This window comes from Lissotriton vulgaris, chromosome 12, assembly GCF_964263255.1.
Source record: "Lissotriton vulgaris chromosome 12, aLisVul1.2, whole genome shotgun sequence".
In the NCBI taxonomy this organism is placed as follows: Eukaryota; Metazoa; Chordata; class Amphibia; order Caudata; family Salamandridae; genus Lissotriton; species Lissotriton vulgaris.
In genome coordinates, this window is record NC_141700.1 from 788,532,741 (window position 1) to 788,559,039 (window position 26,299).

General features: G+C 48.7%; 1 protein-coding gene across 1 annotated transcript in view; it reads left to right on the forward strand.

Annotated features, from left to right (window-relative positions):
- The window catches only part of LOC147678728 (IgGFc-binding protein-like), a 247,706-nt gene that overhangs the window by 28,584 nt on the left and 192,823 nt on the right, over positions 1 to 26,299 (forward strand). Inside the window, exons 3-8 of the mRNA XM_086946187.1 lie at positions 3,289 to 3,435; positions 5,723 to 5,991; positions 13,505 to 13,589; positions 13,878 to 14,030; positions 19,703 to 19,867; positions 20,395 to 20,492. Coding sequence (XP_086802313.1) covers positions 3,289 to 3,435; positions 5,723 to 5,991; positions 13,505 to 13,589; positions 13,878 to 14,030; positions 19,703 to 19,867; positions 20,395 to 20,492 — 917 coding nt within the window. The remainder of the gene's footprint in view (positions 1 to 3,288; positions 3,436 to 5,722; positions 5,992 to 13,504; positions 13,590 to 13,877; positions 14,031 to 19,702; positions 19,868 to 20,394; positions 20,493 to 26,299) is intronic.

Below are 26,299 nucleotides of genomic sequence, written 5' to 3' on the forward strand. Positions count from 1 at the left end.
TCACTGTCTGCTCCTGGTGCACCCTTTTAAAGGTGCGCCGTGCTCGAACAATGAAAATGCGCATTTACCGTCATACGACCCCAGTCTCTGGGAATACGAGGCCGTGTCCAGAAGGGTACTCCAACCCCACTCAGGTAGACAAGCGCAAGGGAGTCCAAAAGCGGGGGGCAGAGATGATGACCTTCATTGGAGGATTGGTGGCAACGTGTACAAACACTAGGGGCCCGATTCACAAACGGCCTCTACCATCATGGCAGGGGACCCTCACTTGTGCAGGTGACCCTCACCCGTGCGGGGGACCCTCGTTTGTGCAGGTGACCCTCACTCATGCGGGGGACCCACCCTCGTGCAGGCAACCCTCACTCGTGCTGTCGACCCTCACTCATGCAGGGGACCCTCACTTGTGCTATCGACCCTCACTCATGGCGGGACCTCCGAACTGCAGTTTCATTGCAGAGGTCCCGCCATGAGTGAGGGTGTCCCGCCAGGACTGCGAGGTCTCCGCCATGACTGCGGGGTCTCCGCCACAATGCGGAAGTCCTTTGTGAATCGGACCCTATGTCCAAGGCCGTACGGGGCATCGGGCCTTTTCCCGGCATTCTGGAAGGGCGGGGCACTTTTGTGTCCTGGTAGAAGGGTTTTCTAGCAGTGCAGACGTTTTAAAAGCACTGCAGAGCTCCTTGTATATCCAGCAGTTTTCAGGCAACAATAAAAGTGTCAAGATAACTCTGGTGACTAATGTACCTGCTTAAGAGGTGAGTTTTGTCTATGGGAAGTTTTGATTCCTCCAAGATAGCACAGAGGGTTAATGTGCCTGCTGCAAAGAGCATGTACTATGCAGATTACAGAACAGTATTTTATGTGCATAGCTCAGTGGGTTACTGCTTTGGTCACAGAGATCCTTTTATTACTGTGCGGTTCATAAGTTACAATCATAATCTATGTTAGAAAGCTATGTTTTTTTACCAGTCTTTCATTATCCAAATTTTGCTAAAAAGGGTTTTTTTCGGGTATAAAAAAATTAATTTTTATTAAAGTCTACCCTAACCACTGTGTTATGTTCTGAATCCTGAGTTTGTGCTTCCCCAGACCAAGGACTCTTAAAACGTGCCTCCCTGTATGGATGACACATGAATCCTACACCTTGTAGTCCCTTTTGCCTTGTGTAACATTTTCTATACCCTGATTCACACTCGTGATTCATGGTCTCGGTTTGTGTGTGATGTAAAATGCTCCAACCCCCTACACTGATGTGAAAGGCGCTATAAAACAAATTAAATATATGCGAGAGAGGGGCTAAGGCGAGATGAGATGCACTGTTAGAGGCAGTGGCGGCTGATACTTAACGGGGTTGGAGAGGCGGGGCAGAAGGGGTTGGAGGGGCAAACAAAAGAAAATAAATAATTTAAAATAACACTTTTCTGCAGGCTGGCTGCACATGCCAGAAAACAAAGCCAAGTACACTTTTCCAGGTCCAGTCCAGTCCCAAGATAACCAAAGACCCTAAAGATCACAGTGCCTTGAACCCATTGTGAGACCCACGTTCCATAACACAGTATACAAAAAGTGGTGGATGTAATGCTTGAATGAATCTCAGCCACTGGAAATTACTCCGGCCGCATCCCAGTCCACACCCGCCTCAGTTTGGACCCAGCCATATGCAAATCAGTCTTGATCCTGCTCCAATGGGAACAGGCCGGCCCCTCAAGACTGATGTGCATATGGCTGCACCCAAACTGAGGTGGCACTATGGGCAAACAATTTATGGCGTAGTACGCGACCCGAATGATTACCAGTGGCTCAGATTAATTCAATCATTCCATCCATCACTTTTTGCACACTTCAGTGCACTTCAGTGTGTTACCCTAAGTGGGACGGGTAACCGTAGCTTCAGGGGCCTCAAGGCTGGGGGTGGGGGGCAGAAAAAGCAGAGTTGTAAGATGTAGGGACACAAAATCAAAAATGGCCCACTACTGCTGATCACGGTAACCCAGGTCTATGGGGCTGCACACAGGCAAACTGATCCTCACGTGGGGCGCCCTGTGTGCTCATGCGCAGCACACTCATGCGCAGACACGCATACACACTTAGGCGAGGTAAGCAGTGGGGGGCGGGGCATTAGGGGCCAGTGAGTTCACGTAGGCAGCCTCCCCAATTTGAGATGGTCAAAAGACCTGTGCCCGAAAACGTAACAATCCGCTTCAACCAGTCGCCAGACATGGCGACATCAGCCACCTATATTTAAAGGAAGCCCGCATTGAACTTCACCCCCTGCAACGGTGAGTACTCTGAAGGGGAACAGCATACCCCAAACCATGCGACACATATCTCTGGGGACTCGTGACATTGTGAATCCAGGAGGAGTGGGTTACAGGGCTACTGCACAAGGGACTTTGGACCTTACAGCTTCCTTATTTGAGGGTGGCTCCGTCTTCTTGAACTTATATTTTTGTGTTTTAAGAATTAAATAAGGCTAGGTTTTTGATCAACCTTCAGCAGTGTGTTTAATTTGAACTCTGCCTCCTCTCTGAAGTCACACATCATTGATTTAGGAGAAGACACATGCCTGATTTAGAGTTTGTGGGACGCGTACCCTGTCTAAAACTTCACCCACATCCCATTTGCTTTATTACGAGTGCATTATATCCCAAAGCTCTTGTAATAAGGCGGACGGGATATCCGTGATGTTTGTGACAGAGTGCCCGGACACCAAACTCTAAATCAGCCCTACAGTCCTGGGCAGTAGAATATGCTTATTACCATACTACCTTCATGATATCTGCATCAAATATGGTTCTGTCACTGTTAATCAGCTCTACAAAAATGCATTCATGGAATCTGGCTTCGAAATTACAAAGCGTTCAACATGTTTCGCCTGCTTTTAGGTCTGCATCAGGTGGATTACATGACTCCTGCTTCATCATTTTCATTGCCCTGCAGCAGCTCTCTTTGAGGGAGCAACTAGGCTACTTTTGATGGCTTTTCCTAACACATGTATGAAGTATAGCTCTGCGTTGTACTTCCATGCGAGCCAAATTGTCGCTGCTTGGGGGGGGGGGGGGTTGTTCTCCCTCTCTGTGGTCAGCTCTACGCTCAGCTCTGTTGGTTGCATGCCACATTGCTGCGAGAGAAATGATGGCATGAGTCAGAAGGTGGGCTCAGTATGTTTGCTGTTGGTGGTGTGGACTGGAAAGTATGTCTCTGTAGTAGAGCTAGAGATGGGGGTTGTAAGCAGGGGTATTGTATTACTCATAAAACTTTGCTAACTCCCTCCTTATCCCATCACAGCTGTTATAAGCGAGTGCGATTTTAACGACAACGCTCGCCCCTTCTGCAACTGGGCGCAGTCAAAGGACGATAATGGAGAATGGATCCGGACCAACCGCCCCACCCCGACGGAACAGACTGGCCCACCCGGGGACTACCCCGATGGAAGTAAGAAACAGAGCCACGCCAGTGGGGGTCCCCCATACACCTGCCTCGACCTTCGACTGCCAGAGGCCAGGCCATTACCTCTGCTTTTGTATGTCTTCTACCATCTAGCTTCTTCTTGGCATTTTAATTTATCACTCTCCTTTCTTTCTAATTTTCCTTTTATTGATAATCCTCTTCCCACTTTCATTGTGGTAGGTTTCCTTTGCTTTCTTTCTTCTACGTGAAAAACTTTATTATCTTACTTGTTTGCTTTCTTTTCTTTGCACGTCTTTTATATCCACCCACCCTCCCTTGCTTTCTTTTATTTATTCATTCATTATGTTTTTCCTATTCTTCTTTCTTTTTCTAATCCCCTATCTTTCCTCCTCTTTCTTCCTGCCTGTTTCCTTTCAGTTTCATTCACCTTTCTTTCACTATCTTTTTACCACATTTTGACTTTTGCCATTTTTGCTCCTGTTCTTTTCTTTCCTCATTTGCTTTTTTTCTGCTCCTCTTCTGTCTTTACTCATTCATGTCTTAAAGGCAGATATCTGAATGTTGTACTCTGGTACCTCAGTAGTGGGATCTGATCCTGGCAGCTGTCTCTTGCAGTATATTTCCGCCATGTTTGAGGTGTTCCCGCTTCTCTGGCTTCACCTGTAGGCTCTTCAGCTCTGGTCTATCAGATCTTCTATGCGTAGGGACAGACATGAACATTGAGGCCACCAGGCTGTGCTGCTGAAGGAATCTTCTGGCCAGCAAAGATCTCAGGCGTGGTGGGCATGCAGAACGCTTCCTTCCTCAGGCATTCAGTGGTGGAACAGGACTGGGTCTACCTAATAACATCAAGTAACAGAAACACCTTGCTGCCCCCTTGAAATGTCTCACTTTCTGGAATCATCTCACAAGACAGCATTGCACTTCTCCAAATCGCTCATCGCGGCTAGTGCGGTACCTTCCTCTGAACTAGTCTCTCTGGAGTCCGTTGTGGGAGTAGAAAATAGAAAGAAATAGAATTCACAGAAATGCTAATGTATCTGTTCATAGAAAACTAATAAAATACTTTAAAAAAAAAAGAATTCCCCACCTTTAACTGTGGGCATATAAATAGACAAGGACTCTGCTTCCTGTAACACTTCTGATGCGTCCTTTCGGTCCTCCTTTTTCAATTTTTCTAAATCCTTCAATTCTCTGGTCTTGCGAAACTCAAGCAAGCACCTTCTTATGGTCAATTTTAGCCCCTTATTAGATTATTGAATCAGTTGCTCTATTCGAAAAGTGTCACTACCTAAACCATCATATTTTTTGTATTTGAAGGGCCGTCTTTCTGGTTTATCCTTTTTCCTTCATGACCTTCTCAGGATAGTCTAGTAAGAGCTTCCCGTTGGACTCTACTGTCTGAGGTCAACTGTAATAAACGGCGACCAATATCAGGAACTCTCATTTAATAATGTGTGGCACTTCGGAGTGGCTGTAGTAGTTTTAGTGATTACGGCCTCCTTTAATCTGAGGACTCAACGTAAACACGTTTCTCCCCTATTTTGGCCTTCTTCAGGAATAATCAGGTTTGTTTGTACTATCGACAGCATGCGGGTGATGACGACTTTCTGGTCTCACTTCTGTCTTGTTTCTGGTTTGGAACAGAACCACTACCTTCTGGAGGGAAGAAAACACTTAAATTGAGGAGTTTCCTATTATGGAATACACAGCTTTCCAGAACCTTGCAGATGGCTCCAGTGCCTACTCTGTGGCAGTAGCTCTCCTTGTACCACTAACACCTCAATGTTCACAGCAAACGTCCCGTAGCTCCAGGCAGCTGCATCTCTCCAGGCTCTCCATCTCAACTCAGCCTGATGTCAGAGGCACCATCTTGTCATCTCTCTGAGATGTGGGACAGGGAGCCAATTCTCTGCCCGCATCGGGGTTCCATGCTAACACTGAGATGCCCACCTCATCTGGCCTTTATAGTTCTTCCTCACTCTCTTTCTATTTTTCATTCTTTTTTCTTCATGTCTTTATTTTGGTCATTTGTTTATTCTACATGCTAATGTAATTTTCCCTTTTCTTCATTCCATATTCTGCTGTTCTCTTGATCCGCTTTCCAACCTTTCTTTCATATATTTTTATTTTTGTGTGTCTGTTCTCAATGGCTCAGAAGGTCAGTGAACCAAGCAATGGCCCTGGTACTTATTCACACACTGCAACCTGATGAGACCTATTGTAAATCTCATACCAGGCATGGGACATTTTGAGATGTCCGGCCTGTGGTGCAGAGCCCTTCACACCCTGGCTTTTCTTTCCATTGCAGAGGGATACTACATCCACCTGGAGTCGGGCGACATTGAGACGGGACAATACATAAGGCTTGAAAGTCCATCCTTTACGACCTCGTCGGACATCTGCGTGCAGTTTTACTACCACATGTATGGCATAGAACTCAGTACTGAGAGCCAGCTGAATGTACTGCTGAACGACTCCTCCGGTCTGGTGAAGATCTGGGGTGTGCAGGGAACGCAGAGCACCGCCTGGCTCCGGGGCTCAGTGACGGTACCCCGCCGCAGCGGGAACCCCATACAGGTGAGTGTCACCCCGTGGAAGAACAAATCCCACAACACAGCCCTGGAGGTACTCTAGAACTCCATGAAAGCCTCAATGGCATGGAAGGTATAAGGGGGTACGCAGAGCACCGCCTGGCTCCGGGGCTCAGTGACGGTACCCCGCCGCAACGGGAACCCCATACAGGTGAGTGTCACCCCTTTGAAGACCAAATCCCACAACACAGCACTGGAGGTACTCTAGAACTCCATGAAAGCCTCAATGGCATGGAAGGTATAAGGGGGTACGCAGAGCACCGCCTGGCTCCGGGGCTCAGTGACGGTACCCCGCCGCAGCGGGAACCCCATACAGGTGAGTGTCACCCCGTGGAAGACCAAATCCCACAACACAGCCCTTGAGGTGCTCTAGAACTCCATGAAAGCCTCAATGGCATGGAAGGTATAAGGGGGTACGCAGAGCACCGCCTGGCTCCGGGGCTCAGTGACGGTACCCCGCCGCAGCGGGAACCCCATACAGGTGAGTGTCACCCCTTTGAAGACCAAATCCCACAACACAGCCCTTGAGGTACTCTAGAACTCCATGAAAGCCTCAACGGCATGGAAGGCATAAGGGGGTACGCAGAGCACCGCCTGGCTCCGGGGCTCAGTGACGGTACCCCGCTGCAGCGGGAACCCAATACAGGTGAGTGCGACCCCGTGGAAGAGCAAATCCCACAACACAGCCCTGGAGGTACTCTAGAACTTATTGAAGGCCTCAAAGGTATGGAAGGTATAAGGGGGTACGCAGAGCACCGCCTGGCTCCGGGGCTCAGTGACGGTACCCCGCCGCAGCGGGAACCCCATACAGGTGAGTGTCACCCCGTGGAAGAACAAATCCCACAACACAGCCCTTGAGGTGCTCTAGAACTCCATGAAAGCCTCAATGGCATGGAAGGTATATGGGGGTACGCAGAGCACCGCCTGGCTCCGGGGCTCAGTGACAGTACCCCGCCGCAGCGGGAACCCCATACAGGTGAGTGTCACCCCTTTGAAGACCAAATCCCACAACACAGCCCTTGAGGTACTCTAGAACTCCATGAAAGCCTCAACGACATGGAAGGTATAAGGGGGTACGCAGAGCACCGCCTGGCTCCGGGGCTCAGAGACGGTACCCCGCCGCAACGGGAACCCCATACAGGTGAGTGTCACCCCTTTGAAGACCAAATCCCACAACACAGCCCTGGAGGTACTCTAGAACTCCATGAAAGCCTCAATGGCATGGAAGGTATAAGGGGGTACGCAGAGCACCGCCTGGCTCCGGGGCTCAGTGACGGTACCCCGCCGCAACGGGAACCCCATACAGGTGAGTGTCACCCCTTTGAAGACCAAATCCCACAACACAGCCCTGGAGGTACTCTAGAACTCCATGAAAGCCTCAATGGCATGGAAGGTATAAGGGGGTACGCAGAGCACCGCCTGGCTCCGGGGCTCAGTGACGGTACCCCGCCGCAGCGGGAACCCCATACAGGTGAGTGTCACCCCGTGGAAGACCAAATCCCACAACACAGCCCTTGAGGTGCTCTAGAACTCCATGAAAGCCTCAATGGCATGGAAGGTATAAGGGGGTACGCAGAGCACCGCCTGGCTCCGGGGCTCAGTGACGGTACCCCGCCGCAGCGGGAACCCCATACAGGTGAGTGTCACCCCTTTGAAGACCAAATCCCACGACACAGCCCTTGAGGTACTCTAGAACTCCATGAAAGCCTCAACGGCATGGAAGGCATAAGGGGGTACGCAGAGCACCGCCTGGCTCCGGGGCTCAGTGACGGTACCCCGCTGCAGCGGGAACCCAATACAGGTGAGTGCGACCCCGTGGAAGAGCAAATCCCACAACACAGCCCTGGAGGTACTCTAGAACTTATTGAAGGCCTCAAAGGTATGGAAGGTATAAGGGGGTACGCAGAGCACCGCCTGGCTCCGGGGCTCAGTGACGGTACCCCGCCGCAGCGGGAACCCCATACAGGTGAGTGTCACCCCGTGGAAGACCAAATCCCACAACACAGCCCTTGAGGTGCTCTAGAACTCCATGAAAGCCTCAATGGCATGGAAGGTATAAGGGGGTACGCAGAGCACCGCCTGGCTCCGGGGCTCAGTGACAGTACCCCGCCGCAGCGGGAACCCCATACAGGTGAGTGTCACCCCTTTGAAGACCAAATCCCACAACACAGCCCTTGAGGTACTCTAGAACTCCATGAAAGCCTCAACGACATGGAAGGTATAAGGGGGTACGCAGAGCACCGCCTGGCTCCGGGGCTCAGAGACGGTACCCCGCCGCAGCGGGAACCCCATACAGGTGAGTGTCACCCCGTGGAAGAACAAATCCCACAACACAGCCCTTGAGGTACTCTAGAACTCCATGAAAGCCTCAATGGCATGGAAGGTATAAGGGGGTACGCAGAGCACCGCCTGGCTCCGGGGCTCAGTGACGGTACCCTGCCGCAGCGGGAGCCCCATACAGGTGAGTGTCACCCTGTGGAAGAACAAATCCCACAACACAGCCCTTGAGGTACTCTAGAACTCCATGAAAGCCTCAATGGCATGGAAGGTATAAGGGGGTACGCAGAGCACCGCCTGGCTCCGGGGCTCAGTGACGGTACCCCGCCGCAGCGGGAACCCCATACAGGTGAGTGTCACCCCGTGGAAGAACAAATCCCACAACACAGCCCTTGAGGAACTCTAGAACTCCATGAAAGCCTCAATGGCATGGAAGGTATAAGGGGGTACGCAGAGCACCGCCTGTCTCCGGGGCTCAGAGACGGTACCCCGCCGCAGCGGGAACCCCATACAGGTGAGTGTCACCCAGTGGAAGACCACATCCCACAACACAGCCCTTGAGGTGCTCTAGAACTCCATGAAAGCCTCAATGGCATGGAAGGTATAAGGGGGTACGCAGAGCACCGCCTGGCTCCGGGGCTCAGTGACGGTACCCCGCCGCAGCGGGAACCCCATACAGGTGAGTGTCACCCCTTTGAAGACCAAATCCCACAACACAGCCCTTGAGGTACTCTAGAACTCCATGAAAGCCTCAACGACATGGACGGTATAAGGGGGTACGCAGAGCACCGCCTGGCTCCGGGGCTCAGAGACGGTACCCCGCCGCAGCGGGAACCCCATACAGGTGAGTGTCACCCCGTGGAAGAACAAATCCCACAACACAGCCCTTGAGGTACTCTAGAACTCCATGAAAGCCTCAATGGCATGGAAGGTATAAGGGGGTACGCAGAGCACCGCCTGGCTCCGGGGCTCAGTGACGGTACCCCGCCGCAGCGGGAACCCCATACAGGTGAGTGTCACCCTGTGGAAGAACAAATCCCACAACACAGCCCTTGAGGTACTCTAGAACTCCATGAAAGCCTCAATGGCATGGAAGGTATAAGGGGGTACGCAGAGCACCGCCTGGCTCCGGGGCTCAGTGACGGTACCCCGCCGCAGCGGGAACCCCATACAGGTGAGTGTCACCCCGTGGAAGAACAAATCCCACAACACAGCCCTTGAGGAACTCTAGAACTCCATGAAAGCCTCAACGACATGGAAGGTATAAGGGGGTACGCAGAGCACCGCCTGGCTCCGGGGCTCAGAGACGGTACCCCGCCACAGCGGGAACCCCATACAGGTGAGTGTCACCCCGTGGAAGAACAAATCCCACAACACAGCCCTTGAGGTACTCTAGAACTCCATGAAAGCCTCAATGGCATGGAAGGTATAAGGGGGTACGCAGAGCACCGCCTGGCTCTGGGGCTCAGTGACGGTACCCCGCCGCAGCGGGAACCCCATACAGGTGAGTGTCACCCCGTGGAAGAACAAATCCCACAACACAGCCCTTGAGGTACTCTAGAACTCCATGAAAGCCTCAACGACATGGAAGGTATAAGGGGTACGCAGAGCACCGCCTGGCTCTGGGTCTTAGTGACGGTACCCCGCCGCAGAGGGAACCCCATACAGGTGAGTGTCACCACGTGGAAGAACAAATCCCACAACACAGCCCTGGGGGTACTCTAGAACTCCATGAAAGCCTCAATGGCATGGAAGGTATAAGGGGGTACGCAGAGCACCGCCTTGCTCCGGGGCTCAGTGACGGTACCCCGCCGCAGCGGGAACCCCATACAGGTGAGTGTCACCCCGTGGAAGAACAAATCCCACAACACAGCCCTTGAGGTACTCTAGAACTCCATGAAAGCCTCAATGGCATGGAAGGTATAAGGGGGTACGCAGAGCACCGCCTGGCTCCGGGGCTCAGTGACGGTACCCCGCCGCAGCGGGAACCCCATACAGGTGAGTGTCACCCTGTGGAAGAACAAATCCCACAACACAGCCCTTGAGGTACTCTAGAACTCCATGAAAGCCTCAATGGCATGGAAGGTATAAGGGGGTACGCAGAGCACCGCCTGGCTCCGGGGCTCAGTGACGGTACCCCGCCGCAACGGGAACCCCATACAGGTGAGTGTCACCCCGTGGTAGACCAAATCCCACAACACAGCCCTTGAGGTGCTCTAGAACTCCATGAAAGCCTCAATGGCATGGAAGGTATAAGGGGGTACGCAGAGCACCGCCTGGCTCCGGGGCTCAGTGACGGTACCCCGCCGCAGCGGGAACCCCATACAGGTGAGTGTCACCCTGTGGAAGAACAAATCCCACAACACAGCCCTTGAGGTACTCTAGAACTCCATGAAAGCCTCAACGGCATGGAAGGTATAAGGGGGTACGCAGAGCACCGCCTGGCTCCGGGGCTCAGTGACGGTACCCCGCCGCAGCGGGAACCCCATACAGGTGAGTGTCACCCTGTGGAAGAACAAATCCCACAACACAGCCCTTGAGGTACTCTAGAACTCCATGAAAGCCTCAACGGCATGGAAGGTATAAGGGGGTACGCAGAGCACCGCCTGACTCCGGGGCTCAGTAACGGTACCCCGCTGCAGCGGCAACCCAATACAGGTGAGTGTCACCCCGTGGAAGAACAAATCCTACAACACAGCCCTTGAGGTACTCTAGAACTCCATGAAAGCCTCAACGGCATGGAAGGTATAAGGGGGTACGCAGAGCACCGCCTGGCTCCGGGGCTCAGTGACGGTACCCCGCTGCAGCGGCAACCCAATACAGGTGAGTGTCACCCCGTGGAAGAACAAATCCCACAACACAGCCCTTGAGGTACTCTAGAACTCCATGAAAGCCTCAACGGCATGGAAGGTATAAGGGGGTACGCAGAGCACCGCCTGGCTCCAGGCCTCAGTGACGGAACCTCGCTGCAGCGGGAACCCCATACAGGTGACTGTCACCCTGTGGAAGAACAAATCCCACAACACAGCCCTGGAGGTACTCTAGAACTTATTGAAGGCCTCAAAGGTATTGAAGGTATAAGGGGGTACGCGGAGCACCGCCTGGCTCCGGGATTCAGTGATGGTACCCCGCCACAGTGGAAAACCCATACAGGTGAGTGTGACCCCGTAGAAGGACAAATGCCACAAGACATTCCCTGGAAGTACTCTAGAGCTTATTGAAGGCCTCAAAGGTATGGAAGGTATTAGGGGCACACAGAGCACCGCCTGGCTCTGGGGCTCAGTGTCGGTACCCCACCGCAGCGGGAACCTCATACAGGTGAGTGTCACCCTGTGGAAGAGCAAATCCCACAACACAGCCCTGGAGGTACTCTAGAACTTACTAGAGGCCTCAAAGGCATGGAAGGTATAAGGGGGTACGCAGAGCACCTCCTGGCTCTGGGGCTCAGTGACGGTACCCCACCGCAGCGGGAACCCCATACAGGTGAGTGTGACCCTCTGGAAGAGCAAATGCCACGACACAGTCCCTGAAGGTACTCTAGAAATTACTGAAGGCGTCAAAGGCATGGAAGATATGAGGGGGAACCCTACCTGGGAGGAAACCATATATTTACCTCCTCAGACAGCTGTATAACACTGTACTGTGTAGAAAAACAGCTGTACAGTACAGTGGAAAAGATGGTGCCAGCCAGGTGGAAGAACCTGAGGAACCACAAGAGTAGAATAAAAGGAAAATGCTACAGTGAGAACTGACTTTAAAGGGACATGAGCTAGAAGAAAGACTGGTGTAAAATAGAAATTATTATCAAGATAACTGAAAAAAAGAAAGACTCGACGTAACAAGCATCCCTGAAACAAACATTGGAAAAACCAGTAGGTCTGGGTTTAATGTGCTTGTGCAGCGTAAGCACATTAGAGACAGACAAGAAAGTAAAAGGTGCACTGTTTTGAAGTCTCCCTACAACAATCCTGTTTTCCTGTATCAAATGAAGCTAGGATGGCAAAGAAGTCTGTTACAGTCACTTTTTAATTGCTATTGCATAGAAATAAATGAAGCACTATAATGAAGGCTCCCTTGTCACCAGACTGTTTCTTGACATACAAACAACAAGCACTGGCAAAGCCAATAGGTTTGACATATGTATGGTGAACACACCACTCATGCAACAAGTGATTAAATTGGGTGCACACATGGGAAAACATGCATGCATCCACAAGCATAGCCAGACATACAGTACATATGCATCACACACGGATAAACATACATGTAACCATGCATGCACACATATACATCACAACACCCAGACACATACATGTATGTGTGAGCACTGCAGCCTGCAAGTGGATACGGTATACAACGTTTACAACGAAGTTTTTACCACGCACTACCACTACAACGCAGGCATTACCACGCACACCATTACAACGCATTGCGCTGGGGGGCGCTCAAGGATAGGGAATAAGTATCATTTTATATCCAACACCTTCCCTAGTGTCCACGGGTACTGGAGTTGGAATATAAAATTATACTTACCACTATCCAGCACCTCTAAGCGCTATGCGTTGTAACGGTATGCGTTGTAAATACCGCGTTGTAATGGTATGCGTGGTAAAAGTATGTGTTGTAACGTCATACATCCAGTGGATACATCAGAAGATGGTTGGAGTTGAGCAGTGCAGGGTGCAAAGGTGAAAATTCACTGGGTGAAAGAAAATCAGGAGCTGTAGTGTAGAAGACGAGGTTGTCCTAGAGTGAGAAAGTCAATGAGAAAACTGAGATGGTTGGAAAGTAGAACAGAACAGAAAAAGATGACTTAAGTCACAGTATAAGGCCAATACAGTGGCCAACAACACTTGCACATTCCCACAGACGCGACAAAAGATACTAAGAACAAGCACACAGTGAGTCGTAAACAAGAAACTAGATGCGACAAAATAGAAGGACATAGAAATAGAATCCAGGAAAAGAGGTCGGAGAGGAGGAATCCCTGCTCACAGGACCGGTGAGGTCTGTGAGAGCATACACAGCTGAGGCCACCGGATACATGACAGAGTCCCTCACAGCACACACTGGAACGCTGAAATGCAGCTCTGTGAGATAAAGTGATGCAGCACCGAGGTTGTAGCCAAGCCTTAGCTAGAGTGTCCACTGGTGTCCAAGAAGTGCCCAGGGCTGTGTCCCTGCACCGGGGCTTTACTGACATGTCGTGTTGGATCTTGCAGATTGTCATGGAAGCCGTCCGAGGAGACACGCCATACTTTGACACCGCGCTGGACAACATCGCCATCACCGAAGGACCGTGTGCACGTAAGGAGTCGTTGATCAAATCTTTGGGTGGAAAGGGTGTTGCCAAGATGTATCTGTGCGCTTGATTGAATGAACCACTGGATTCTTTCCAGATGCATTGCGAGAACTGTGATCCTCTTGGGAAAGTGCCTTTTTAGGGTAGTTTGCCTAATGAGAAAGCGACTGTCTTGAGACAGCATCCCTCTTCCATCATGATCATCTTGAGATACTGCCTCCCTTCAGATTGTGGACCTCTTAGCTCGCTTAACATAGAGATGCTCACATGTTTACTTCCTGTTTGCCTTTCAGCTTGTGTGAAGACCTGTGACTTTGATGAAGCAAATAACTTCTGCGGCTGGAATGCTTCAGTGAGCTTTGATGGTAATCTGTGGGAGCAGTGGAACGGACCCTCCCCCAACCACCCAGACACAGGACCCGACAACGACTTCTCCAGACCTGGCTGTGAGTACCATTCCCTACTAACACCTTCACCAAGCCAGTGCTTAATTTGAGCCGGTGGTTTCCGGTGCTCGGCACCGGCACTTAATTTTCAACACCAGCACGTGTGACAGTCTGCCACATGGTGGCGCAGTCTGTCTAATTTAGAAATGAGCACAACAACAGTTGTTTAATAATTCAATATACATTCAAAATACTATTACCTGCTACCCAAGACATTCTTAAAGGTTTGGGGGCCTGGAATGATCTGAATTGTCACACTTTTAGGAGTGTGATGGTTGGTAGTTGTGTTATTACTATCATTGGCAGCGCTGGCAGGGGCAATGCGTGGCTCAAGCTGCAGTGGCCTCCTGACGAAGGCCCTGCCACTTATTTTTTTTAACAAATTAAGCACTCAAGCAGTGCTGCACTCCTGTGGTGCAGTGAGCATCACTGAGTGTATTTGCAGGTTTGCCATGAGCCTCTTCACTCACAGCGCCTCCAGGCACCCAACACATTGTGTGATCTTAGCACGTTTAGAAAGAAAGGTCAGATCCAGAATCCTAAGGGATGCAAAGCAGCAGAGCGGGGGATGGGACCACGCGGGGGGATTCCATTTCGAAGTACTCACTAAAGTCCCACCTTTTGGGACACAAACTTGATGTTAGTGGGTAGATTGTGACAGCAGGGGGTGTAAGAAGTGCCGGGTTGTAAGAGAGAGAGAGGAGGGGGAAGAGGGGGTCAACCTCTGGCAATGGAGCAGTCCCCACCTCTGATGTCTGTGGACTCAAACACAGCTCAAGGGTCTTACCTATTACTGCAGTGGTTCCCAACCTATGGTCCGGGGCCCCCTAGGGGTCCGCGAAGCCTCGTCTCAGGGCCCGCGACTACTTCGAAAATTCAATAATATTTACTGAGCAAAAAATTGAATATATATTAAAAAAAAGCCAAATGTACAATTGAATTGTAAAACGCACTATAAATGTGAAGGAATTGGACATTGGAGGCTAAAAATGTAATTAGTATCTTCAGATTGATTCAGGGGAGCAGCGCTGGTGCAGCCGACAGAATATAGGACCTGATTACAAATATTGGCGCACAGGGTTACTCGGTCACAAGCGTGACTGATATCTTGTCCGACACATTACATGTTCCACATGATATCATGGAATTGTAATTTGGTTGACTAGATACCCGTTCTGTCTGCCAAGATCGTGATCAGAACCATAGTATGGATGATCAACGGCAAAATTGAATTTAGAAAACTTTCTATTAAAATGATTTAAAAAATTTTTTTATTTATGTGTTTGCAAATTAACTAAAATGTGTCATTTGTGTATTTGTTTAATGAATGCTTTTTTTCTGTATTGTTTCGTGGTTCAAATCATCGCCAATGCTTACGCCGGGGTCCCCGGCTGCCAGTATTGACTCAGTGGGGGTTCCCGGATTCCAATAATGATTCGGTGGGGGTCCCCAGGTTCCAGTAATGATTAAGGGGGGGTCCCCAGAAGTCGAAAGGTTGGGAACCACTATATTATTGTACCAAAATGTTATGCATTATGAACTTCTGGAGCTGAGCCGACTCAAACAAGTAGGCAAGATTCTCCTATTTTGCCAGGACTGAGACGGTTTGCCACAAGTTGAGGTTGTGTTTAATGAGTGAAGCTTGGGGAGAGGATGTAGCCTTACGTCTAGAGCGGTTGATATCGAAGCTGGGGAACCAGGTTCGAGTCTCAGCGCCGACACTCAACATCCTGTGATTCTGGGCAAATCATTTAATCTCCCCGTGCCTAACAAAAATGAATGTGTCCTTGTGTAACGAAACCTATGTAAAGCGCCCTGATACCCGATATCTTCTGGTCTATATAAAACAAAAAAAAGAAGCTTGAATAGAGTTGTTATAAAGATTCAGCCTAGGTGATCACCCCACCCTGTGATTGGCTGGCCCTCCAGTACATTATGACCTTGAGCCTTTTGACTAATTCAAGGTTTCAGGGGGAAGGTAGCAACACACTATGGTCAGGACTCTTAACCTAACATTGTTTTGGAGATGTGTGTCACACACAGCGTTATGGACTCTGCCCCACACTATCTGACCTGCATAGTTCAGGCACTTAAATATGGTATTTACTGCCTCTTGAGTCATGTTCTTCATTTATGGCATGCCATAGAACCACCAAAGGTGCATCTTTTATCTCTCAGTTTCAGCTTGTGTTTTGTGGAAGAACTTGCCTAGTTGTTGTTGCTAAGCAGCAGAGTCACACAACAGGTCACCGTGGGGTACATGATGAGCTGTCTCTCCAGTTCCTGCCCCTAACTTCCATTTCTTTCCCTGAACTCTTTTACTCAGTTCTTCTACATTGTGGCCAATAGGAGAAACTGGTTAAACATTCAATAATAGCCTTGAACTCCAGGATCTGCCTTGCAAAAGAAATCCATTGCCTGTCTTCCTTGTTCACGCGCCTCTCTCGTGTCCTGCCTGGAGTCCAGTGATATGGAAGTGACCATTGTCCACCCAAGGACGGTCCCTGTAGGTTTCAGCCCCAGCTGTGAGGGTGGTGTTTGCTTATGGGTGAAAATCTTTGGGTCGAAAATGCAACGGAAGACAAAAATAATTAGAGTAAAAAGCCTTTTGGGGGGGAGGGGTGCACGGGTTAGTGCTACTGGTAGAAGAAGGCCTCTGGTTAAGTTAGGGTGAGTGCTAAGTTCAAGGTAGGGGTGAGGAGTAAAGCTAGAGTAAGTGTCAGACTTATTCTTAGTGTTACGGTTAAAGTGAGAACTAGTTTAGCGTTAAGTTCAAGGGTAGGTTTAGAGGCAGTCGGGGAAGAGTTAGCTTCAAGGTAAGGGTTAGGGGTAGAGTTAGGGTGAGTTTCTGATTCAAGCTAGTGTTATGTTTTAGTTAGAACTAGTTTAGCAGTAAGTTTAGGGGTAGCATTAGGGTGAGTGTAAGGTTCAGGACAGGAGTTAGGGATAGGGTGAGGGTGGGGTTTCAGCATAGTCTTGTGGTTAGTTAGACCTAGTTAAAGCAATAAGATCAGAGATAGGATTGAAAAGAGTGTTGGGTTCATGGTAGCGATTAGGGATAGGGTTAGGTTGGGTGTCCGGCTCAGGCTTAGTGTTTCGGTTAAACTTAGAACTAGTTTAGTGTTAAGTTCAAGGGTAGGTTTAGAGACAGGCGAGGAAGAGTTAGCTTCAAGGTAGGGGTTAAGGATAGAGTTGGGGTGAGTTTCTGATTCAAAGTAATGTTATGGTTAAAGTTAGAATTAGTATAGCGGTAAGTTCTGGGGTAGGGTTAATGACTGGGTTAGTTAGGGAGAGTGTTAGGTTCAGGGTAGGGGATTATGAATAAAGTAGGGCAAGTGTCAGCTTTAGGATTGGAGTTATGCTTCAAGCTAGAGCTACCATGTGATAACTTCTCAGCTCTGAAGCACTTAACAATGTGAGGTTCAATGGAGAGAAAGAGGAGGTTTGAGCCCCTTCAGACGGAGGGTGCCTGTGTCCATTGTTATTCAAGTGCGACCCCCGCTATGTGCAGAGTTCACTTTAAAAGTATCATCACGTCATGGGGAGCACTGGAAACCAAATACATGTCCCATCACATCCTGGGATGGAGTTAGAGACCTGGTGCTCATATTATTATCACATACCTGTTAAATGCATCATCATATCTTGAGGTGCAGCTGGAGACCAAAGAGATGCATCATCACATCTGCTTATCTGGGGGTGCAGCTAGATATCTACTACATGTGTCATCATACCTGGGGTGCAGTTGGGCTCTGAATGCTCATATTGCCAAATCTTAGGGTGCAGCCAGAGGTCTAATACAAACATTATCATGTATTGGGGTGCCCCAGTAAACAAATACATGTATTATCAAAGCTGGGTGTTCACCTAGAGACCAAGTACATGCATCATGGCTTTTGGGGTTCATTTTTGGCTCTATAGTTGCACCCTACACTTTTGTTGTGGAATTCAGAGACTAGAGTTCTAATCTTGGCTTCTCCACTTGACTAGTAGCTTCATCCTAGGAACATAGGTCATCTCCCTGTACCCCATTTATCCAAATATCCTAGAATTGGGTGCGCCTAGGAACGGGTACACTCACAAGGGCTCAGCGAAGTGGAAAGGGAACGTACACTGCAGTGATTTGTACAATAAAGTATGAGAATCAACTTGGCTCCTGAAAGCTGACACCCACCAATGTGAGGGACATATCCTAAAAAAGGCTGATCAATAAAAATACTATCTCACCCCAGAGTGGCTCCATTGTTTTGGAAATGGCTTTGTTTTATTTCCATTTTTATTTTATTACACACTTTTATAAAGTGCGGTACACCTCAGCAGATGCTTCAAAGAGCTTTGATTGCTCTGCGTTGGTGCATCCCCGGCGTGCAGACCCACAGGCAGCGTGGTCTTGTGCTGGGCTTCTGAGGTGTCCATGGGGACCTCCTGATCCCGGTTCTGGTGGCCTCGGTGGGATCTTCATGGTGGTGAAGGGAGATCCTTGACCTAAGTGATAAGGAGGCCCCTCGGCTTCCAGAAAGATTCATGTACGAGTACTTGGGCTGAACTCAGTCCTGCGACTAACGTCTATGACCTGTTATTGGTGATCACATGGTCTGGCGTTTCATTCACTTTTTAAGCAAACTGAGTTTTCGCGGGTCTCATCATCAGTGGGAGGGAGTTTCAGAGTAACGGGAGTTCACTTGTACGTGTAGTGAGGTCCCCCAAGTCTCTTGCACCTGGCTGGGTGCCCAGAAAGCAGGATCAGGGTGCTAGACCAATGGCAGGGGGTCCCTTTGTGTGGTCAGAGTAGTTTTGAGAGGTAGTCCCCTGCCAGACCATGCAGGATCTTGATCTGTGATCGATCTTGGGGCGATGGCTCGTGAAGTGGTCGCCAGAGAGTGGAGGCTGAGTACGAGGCTGGCTGCATGGTTTGGTCTCTCTGGAGTTTGCTGAGAGTTGGGGTGGGAGGTACTATGTTGAAGACATCATTCTAGTAGGTTTTGTGGTCTTCATGAGATATCTCTTACTGGGGTAGATTCTGTTTCACACCAGAAGGAGCAAAGGTCAAGTCAAGTCAAGTCAGATAATTTATATAGCGCACTACATACCCAGAGGGTCTCAAGGCGCTAAGGAGGGGAGGAGGATTACTTGTCAAATATCCACGTTTTGAGTTGCTTTCTGAATGCTAGGTGGTTCTGGGTAAGGCGGAGGTAAGTGGGGAGTGAGTTCCATGTTTTAGCGGCCAGGTATGAGAATGATCTGCCACCCATGGTGGTCTTGTTGATGCGAGGAACAGTGGCGAGGGCTTGGCTGGAAGAACGTAGTTGGCGGGAGGGGGTGTAGAAGGACAGTCGTGAGTTGAGGCATTCTGGTCCGATGTCGTAGAGTGATTTGTGAGCGTGGGTTAGCAGTCGGAAAGTGATTCTCTTATTGACGGGTAGCCAGTGGAGGTCTTTCAGGTGACCAGAGATGTGTTCGTTGCGTGGGATGTCTAGGCCTCTAATTGGTGGATGCTGCGGTCCTCCCTGCCCTCTGATTGGAGTGCTCTTGAACATAGCCAATTTATCACCAAGTATGGCTTGTTCCTGTCATTGGTGGATGGCTTGTGCGTCTTGCCGCTGCGCTGCTGTCTGATTGGTGCCCTCTTTGCCTAACCTGTGCTCGTGCTCTGTTCCCATCTCTCCTCGCAGTTGGCCAGTACATGCTGATGGATTCTGAGCTCGCCGTCCCGGGCACCAGGGCTTCGCTGGAGAGTCCAGTTGAACAGTCCTTCGGCTGCATGCAGCTCAACTTCTACTACTACATGTACGGGGCATCGTCGACCATGCAGCTCAATGTCTACGGCACCAAGCCAGGTGAGTGTTGATGAGAGAGGGCAAGAGGCAGAAGAAAGCCAACATGGCGGGTGCCAGCAGGGTGGCTCCATTCTTGATGCCAAACTTTATGCCACGGCATATGGAGGTTGAGGAGTATTCGTGTGCATGCTAGAGCTGCCCTGGGTGGCCTCAGCAACCCCAGCAGCTTGTACAGTCCATGAGGAAGGGAGGTATCCCTTATTTAACAGCGACACCTAGTGTCCAGTAAGAGTACAGCATGTATTTGTTTCAGGGTAGTGGCTGTAGGCTGACTCTTGTCCACAGGAGGCGCTGTTGTGTCGCCTCTGCTGTTGAAGAGAGGTGGTGGGGAAAGGGGAGAGCCCTGAACATGGGAAACAGATGAACAGTGTCTACTGACCCACTGCCCTGTCTCCTGGCGTGCAGGAGAAGGGCGAGGCTCTGGCGCCAGCGCGGTTAGAGAGCGACTAGTAGAAAGCTTGATGATAATGTAGGAGATCCATGCATCTTTGCGTCATCCTAATGCTGAGTCTGCGTTGAATCCACAGGTGGGACCTCTGGAGTCGCCTTGTTCCATCTCACCGGGAATCAAGGCCAAGGCTGGAAGAGGGCGGAAGTGACTTACACCGGCACCTCTGAAATGCAGGTACTGCCCCGACGGACTCTGGCCGCACCCTGCCCCATCACTCCCAGGCGCAGGGCTAGGGTTGGATTCATGGTTAGCATTGGGTTTGAGACTGGGCTTGGGTTTGCATTTTGGACTCAGGTAAGATTACGTCAAACTCTTAATGCTGCAGCCTTTGTTCCTGCAAGACTTTCACAATGTCCAATAATGGAGCTTGTTATGAACATGCTGGGCTGAAATGTCAACTCACTGTGTCCCATGGATGGGCTCAGCCAATCACACGAGCTGTTACATCACCGCCCAGGTTATAACATATTGCTCTGGCAATCTTACCGGCTTCAAGGTGCCCTGAACCCAAGGGCTCTCTGCAAGCTGTGAGAGGTAGTAAGGCTTTGAGAGAGTCGACACATGGGACCAGGCTGATGAAACTTCATTTTGGAGAAATGTTTAAAAAAAATCTCAAAATGAAGAAATATCGTTCCCACTAAATAGTATGCTTTCTTGGAGAAGATCAATGTCCTTTTAAAAAGAGTTGTGATAGTCCTTTGTTTACCGCAATACCCTGAGCTTTAATACAAAAAAACAAGACAAAAGGATAATGACGCTGGAAGACAGAAGAGGCAACTAAAACGAAGCCCAGAAGGGGAAAAAGGAGGATATAGAGAATGGGGAGATGTAGAGGGAGTGGGATGAGTAGGTAAAGGCTTAGGGGGAAAGTATTGGGGGGCAGCATTGGGGGCATTAAAGACAGAGTGGGTAAAAGAACAAGAGGGGGGGGGGCAGGTCAGTGCTCTGTCATCCAGCCAAGCCACAGTCTTAGCCTGGTGTCTGGTTGGGATCACGATTGCTGATCATGCATACACTCACTTGGAAATGGCCCCCTTCCTGCCTTTTCTCAGACATGTCTCTTTCAAGGGGGCTTCACATTATACATAGATTTGTTTCACGGAAGTTGAAAGGTCATCCATGCGGTGGGTCTTGTTTTGGGCTCACCAGCATATATTTGCTAATACTAATGCTGATGTTGAGCCGAGCATGCCCACTGTTGTCAGATATGCTAACTGAGGCTGGGAGAGAGAGGCAGTATGATATTACCAGGATCACACAAGCAGGTAGAGTCTGGATGCTGCAATTTATTCTCAAGTTTGTTTGGCTTTGCAGTTGGGTACCCTGACTCCTCGGCCATTTCTTCTCTTGCCCATGCATTGCTCAGCACTTGTAATAAGTCAGGGGTCAGGGGGTCTTGGGAATATCTTCGATCCCGGCCTCCTCCCAGAAAGGGCCAGGCGTAGAATCCTCCAAGATGGCCGCTGTGAGTGCCTCATTTGAGTAGGTTCCCAATTGATGACTCTCTTTGACAGCACATTGGACCCTGGGTATTCAGAGAATGCTAAACTGCTTCCAGTAAATTCGTTCACACCCTTAGATAATAAATAGGTAAGGCCGCAGCAAAATGGCACTCACATTGCAGCAGTGGCATAAAAGGCAGATGTCACACTTGGGCTGTGCTGTGGTTTGGGCTTAAAGTGAACCTTTCTAACAAGTTTAAAATGCTATCCTTAGCTAAGACTTCTGTCTTTAGTGCCTTGAAGCCCAGAGGGCCTGGGTGCCTAATATATAGGCGTGAGACCCCTGGCTTCACTCTGTAGTAACAGGATTCAAAAATGTCTTTCACTGCGTAAGCTGAAGTAACCCTTCTGTTTTGGTAAAGACCTACATACAAAAGCCATATTTTCATGAGCTGACTCAGGAAAAATGAAGCTAAATCATCTTCGCAGCATTCTATTATGGATTAAAGATTAGAGTCATTGGTGGTATTAGATGATTTCAATTAACCATCTCTGCCTGGATCTTGACTTGCCAATGACCCTCAGTGACCCCGGTTAGATTCTCCCCACCCATGGAATTGGTGTGCATGGCAGCCTTATGGTGAGCAACCATGTGTCTTTTAGGCAGCTGCCTCCTGACGTTTTCCTGGAACTCATACTGCAAGAAGTAAAGCTTTAGTAAGACCTTGCACAGAAAGTACCTCTCCCCATGGATTACTGAATGTATTTATGTATGTATAAAGTATTTTCTTAGCGCAAACCTAGCCAAAAATATCAGAGTGCAGTACAGGGCACAGATAAGATTAACAAGTCAATGAGTAATAGGAGAGGAAGCTGGTTGTGACAGGTAATGCCGTGTGACGCAGTGTCCTTCAAATAGGTGAGTCTTCAACTCTTTCCTAAATTGGAGCAATGTTGAGCCGTCCTGATGGACGCAGGGATAGTGTTCCAGATCCTGGGTGCACAGATGGATAAGGCCTGAGGCCTCTTTTTCCTTTTCCACCCTCATGGTCTGCAGTCTGACGGTCTCCAGGCTGAGGGTGTGAGAATCGCCACAGCTGGTCAGCTTGTCTGCAGTGTAAGTAGTGGTGCTGGTCATGATGGCTTTGCAAATGCAGCAAGTGGGTTTGAAGATGGTACAGTCTGGCACAGAAACACAATAGAGTTTCATCAGGATGGGCATGATGAGATTGCATTTCTTCAGACCCTGGGTGTAATAAGCTGCGGCGTGTCGGATAGGATGCCCTTAAGGGGTGCCAGTGTTGAGTCTGGGAGGTCACGGACCAGGGTGTTACCACTATCCAGATGCGAGAATCCGAGGGGTCGAACAGCAGTTCTGAAGCCACCTTCTGGAAGAACTGTTTATCTTTCTTTAGAAGAGAGAGCTACTACCAGGCCATCTTTGTGTTGTTTTTTGGCAATGTGTTCCTTAAGGTAAGGTTGGTGTCCAGAGTGAATCTGAGTGTCTTGGAATTTAGTGAATATTGGACTTCGAAGTATTCAAGGTTCATGTTACTGAGCCAGGTCTGTACTGTTTCTTGTTTGTTGTTCTTGCTCTCGTTCTTGTTCTTGCTCTTGTTCATGTTCTTGTTCTTGTGCTTGTTTTTGCTTTTGCTCTTGTTCTTGTTCTTGTTCTTGTTCTTGTTCTTGTTCTTGTTCTTGCTCTTGTTCTTGCTCTTCTTTTTGCTCTTGCTCTTGTTCTTGTTCTTGCTCTTTCTCTTGTTCTTGCTCTTGTTCTTGTTCTTGTTCTTGTTTTTGCTCTTGCTCTTGTTGTTCTTGCTCTTGCTCTTGTTTTTGCTCTTGCTCTTGTTCTTGCTCTTGCTCTTGCTCTTGCTCTTGTTCTTGCTCTTGTTCTTTTCTTGTTCTTGCTCTTGTTCTTGTTCTTGTTTTTGCTCTTGCTCTTGCTCCTGTTCTTGCTCTTGTTCTTTTCTTGTTCTTGCTCTTGTTCTTTTCTTGTTCTTGCTCTTGCTCTTGTTCTTGTTCTTGTTTTTGCTCTTGCTCTTGTTGTTCTTGCTCTTGCTCTTGTTTTTGCTCTTGCTCTTGTTCTTGCTCTTGCTCTTGCTCTTGCTCTTGTTCTTGCTCTTGTTCTTTTCTTGTTCTTGCTCTTGTTCTTGTTCTTGTTTTTGCTCTTGCTCTTGCTCTTGCTCCTGTTCTTGCTCTTGTTCTTTTCTTGTTCTTGCTCTTGTTCTTTTCTTGTTCTTGCTCTTGTTCTTGTTCTTGTTTTTGCTCTTGCTCTTGCTCTTGTTCTTGTTCTTGTTTTTGCTCTTGCTCTTGCTCTTGTTCTTGTTCTTGCTCTTGCTCTCGTTCTTGCTCTTGTTCTCGCTCTTGCTCTTGTTTTTGCTCTTGCTCTTGTTCATGTTCTTGCTCTTGCTCTTGTTCTTGTTCTTGCTCTTGTTCTTGTTCTTGCTCTTGTTCTTGCTCTTGCTCTTGTTCTCGCTCTTGTTCTTGCTCTTGTTCTCGCTCTTGTTCTTGTTCTTGCTCTTGCTCTTGTTCTTGTTCTTGCTCTTGTTCTTGCTCTTGTTCTCGCTCTTGTTCTTGCTCTTGTTCTCGCTCTTGTTCTTGTTCTTGCTCTTGCTCTTGTTCTTGTTCTTGCTCTTGTTCTTGCTCTTGCTCTTGTTCTTGCTCTTGTTCTTGTTCTTGCTCTTGCTCTTGTTCTTGTTCTTGCTCTTGCTCTTGTTCTTGCTCTTTCTCTTGCTCTTGTTCTTGTTCTTGTTCTTGCTCTTGCTCTTGTTCTTGTTTTTGCTCTTGCTCTTGTTGTTCTTGCTCTTGCTCTTGTTTTTGCTCTTGCTCTTGTTCTTGCTCTTGCTCTTGCTCTTGCTCTTGTTCTTGTTCTTGTTCTTGTTTTTGCTCTTGCTCTTGTTGTTCTTGCTCTTGCTCTTGTTTTTGCTCTTGCTCTTGTTCTTGCTCTTGCTCTTGCTCTTGCTCTTGTTCTTGCTCTTGTTCTTTTCTTGTTCTTGCTCTTGTTCTTGTTCTTGTTTTTGCTCTTGCTCTTGCTCTTGCTCCTGTTCTTGCTCTTGTTCTTTTCTTGTTCTTGCTCTTGTTCTTTTCTTGTTCTTGCTCTTGTTCTTGTTCTTGTTTTTGCTCTTGCTCTTGCTCTTGTTCTTGTTCTTGTTTTTGCTCTTGCTCTTGCTCTTGTTCTTGTTCTTGCTCTTGCTCTCGTTCTTGCTCTTGTTCTCGCTCTTGCTCTTGTTTTTGCTCTTGCTCTTGTTCATGTTCTTGCTCTTGCTCTTGTTCTTGTTCTTGCTCTTGTTCTTGTTCTTGCTCTTGTTCTTGCTCTTGCTCTTGTTCTCGCTCTTGTTCTTGCTCTTGTTCTCGCTCTTGTTCTTGTTCTTGCTCTTGCTCTTGTTCTTGTTCTTGCTCTTGTTCTTGCTCTTGTTCTCGCTCTTGTTCTTGCTCTTGTTCTCGCTCTTGTTCTTGTTCTTGCTCTTGCTCTTGTTCTTGTTCTTGCTCTTGTTCTTGCTCTTGCTCTTGTTCTTGCTCTTGTTCTTGTTCTTGCTCTTGCTCTTGTTCTTGTTCTTGCTCTTGCTCTTGTTCTTGTTCTTGCTCTTGCTCTTGTTCTTGTTCTTGCTCTTGCTCTTGCTCTTGTTCTTGTTTTTGCTCTTGCTCTTGCTCTTGTTCTTGCTCTTGTTCTTGTTCTTGCTCTTGCTCTTGTTCTTGCTCTTGTTCTAGCTCTTGCTCTTGTTCTTGCTCTTGTTCTTGTTCTTGCTCTTGCTCTTGCTCTTGTTCTTGTTTTTGCTCTTGCTCTTGTTCTTGTTCTTGCTCTTGCTCTTGTTCTTGTTCTTGCTCTTGTTCTTGCTCTTGCTCTTGTTCTTGTTCTTGCTCTTGTTCTTGCTCTTGCTCTTGTTCTTGCTCTTGTTCTTGCTCTTGTTCTTGCTCTTGCTCTTGTTTTTGCTCTTGCTCTTGTTCTTGCTCTTGTTCCAGGTTTTTAAGCTCCATAAAAGGTATTGACCCCGAGGGTAAAGAATGTAAAGAAGGATGTAAAGGGGAGTGGGTAAAGGTGGTAAAGTGATCCGGGTAGCAAAGCGGCCACTGTGGCGGCAAATTTGAAGGTGGTCACTCGCTGAGCTTTTGTTTCCAAAACACCATACCCAGCCTCATGGAGCCCTTAACGGCCATCGAGTCCTTCCTCACCCACATGGAGGATTTTGAGCTGCATCTGAGCGACTAAGTCTGAAGGTACAACTGTTGCCAATGGAGAACCACTGGGCTGCAGCTGGTTCACGCACTTTTGCAGTTGGCCGGAAAATGCGCCTAGGACACTGTGACCCTCATTTGTAGGGACTAATCATGTCTTTTAAAGTTTCATTATTTCTTATGAGCGATTTTTGACATTTTGTTTTGATAATTCATATTTCCTAATCCCCTTATCCATTTGTTCTTGTTTTCTTGATGTTCTATCCATTAAATGTTCTTCTTTTAACTAAATTAGTTTGGAGATTCACTGCTTGATTTCTTGATATTAATTTTATTCTGGTAATCCATAAATACCGAAGGGTAGTT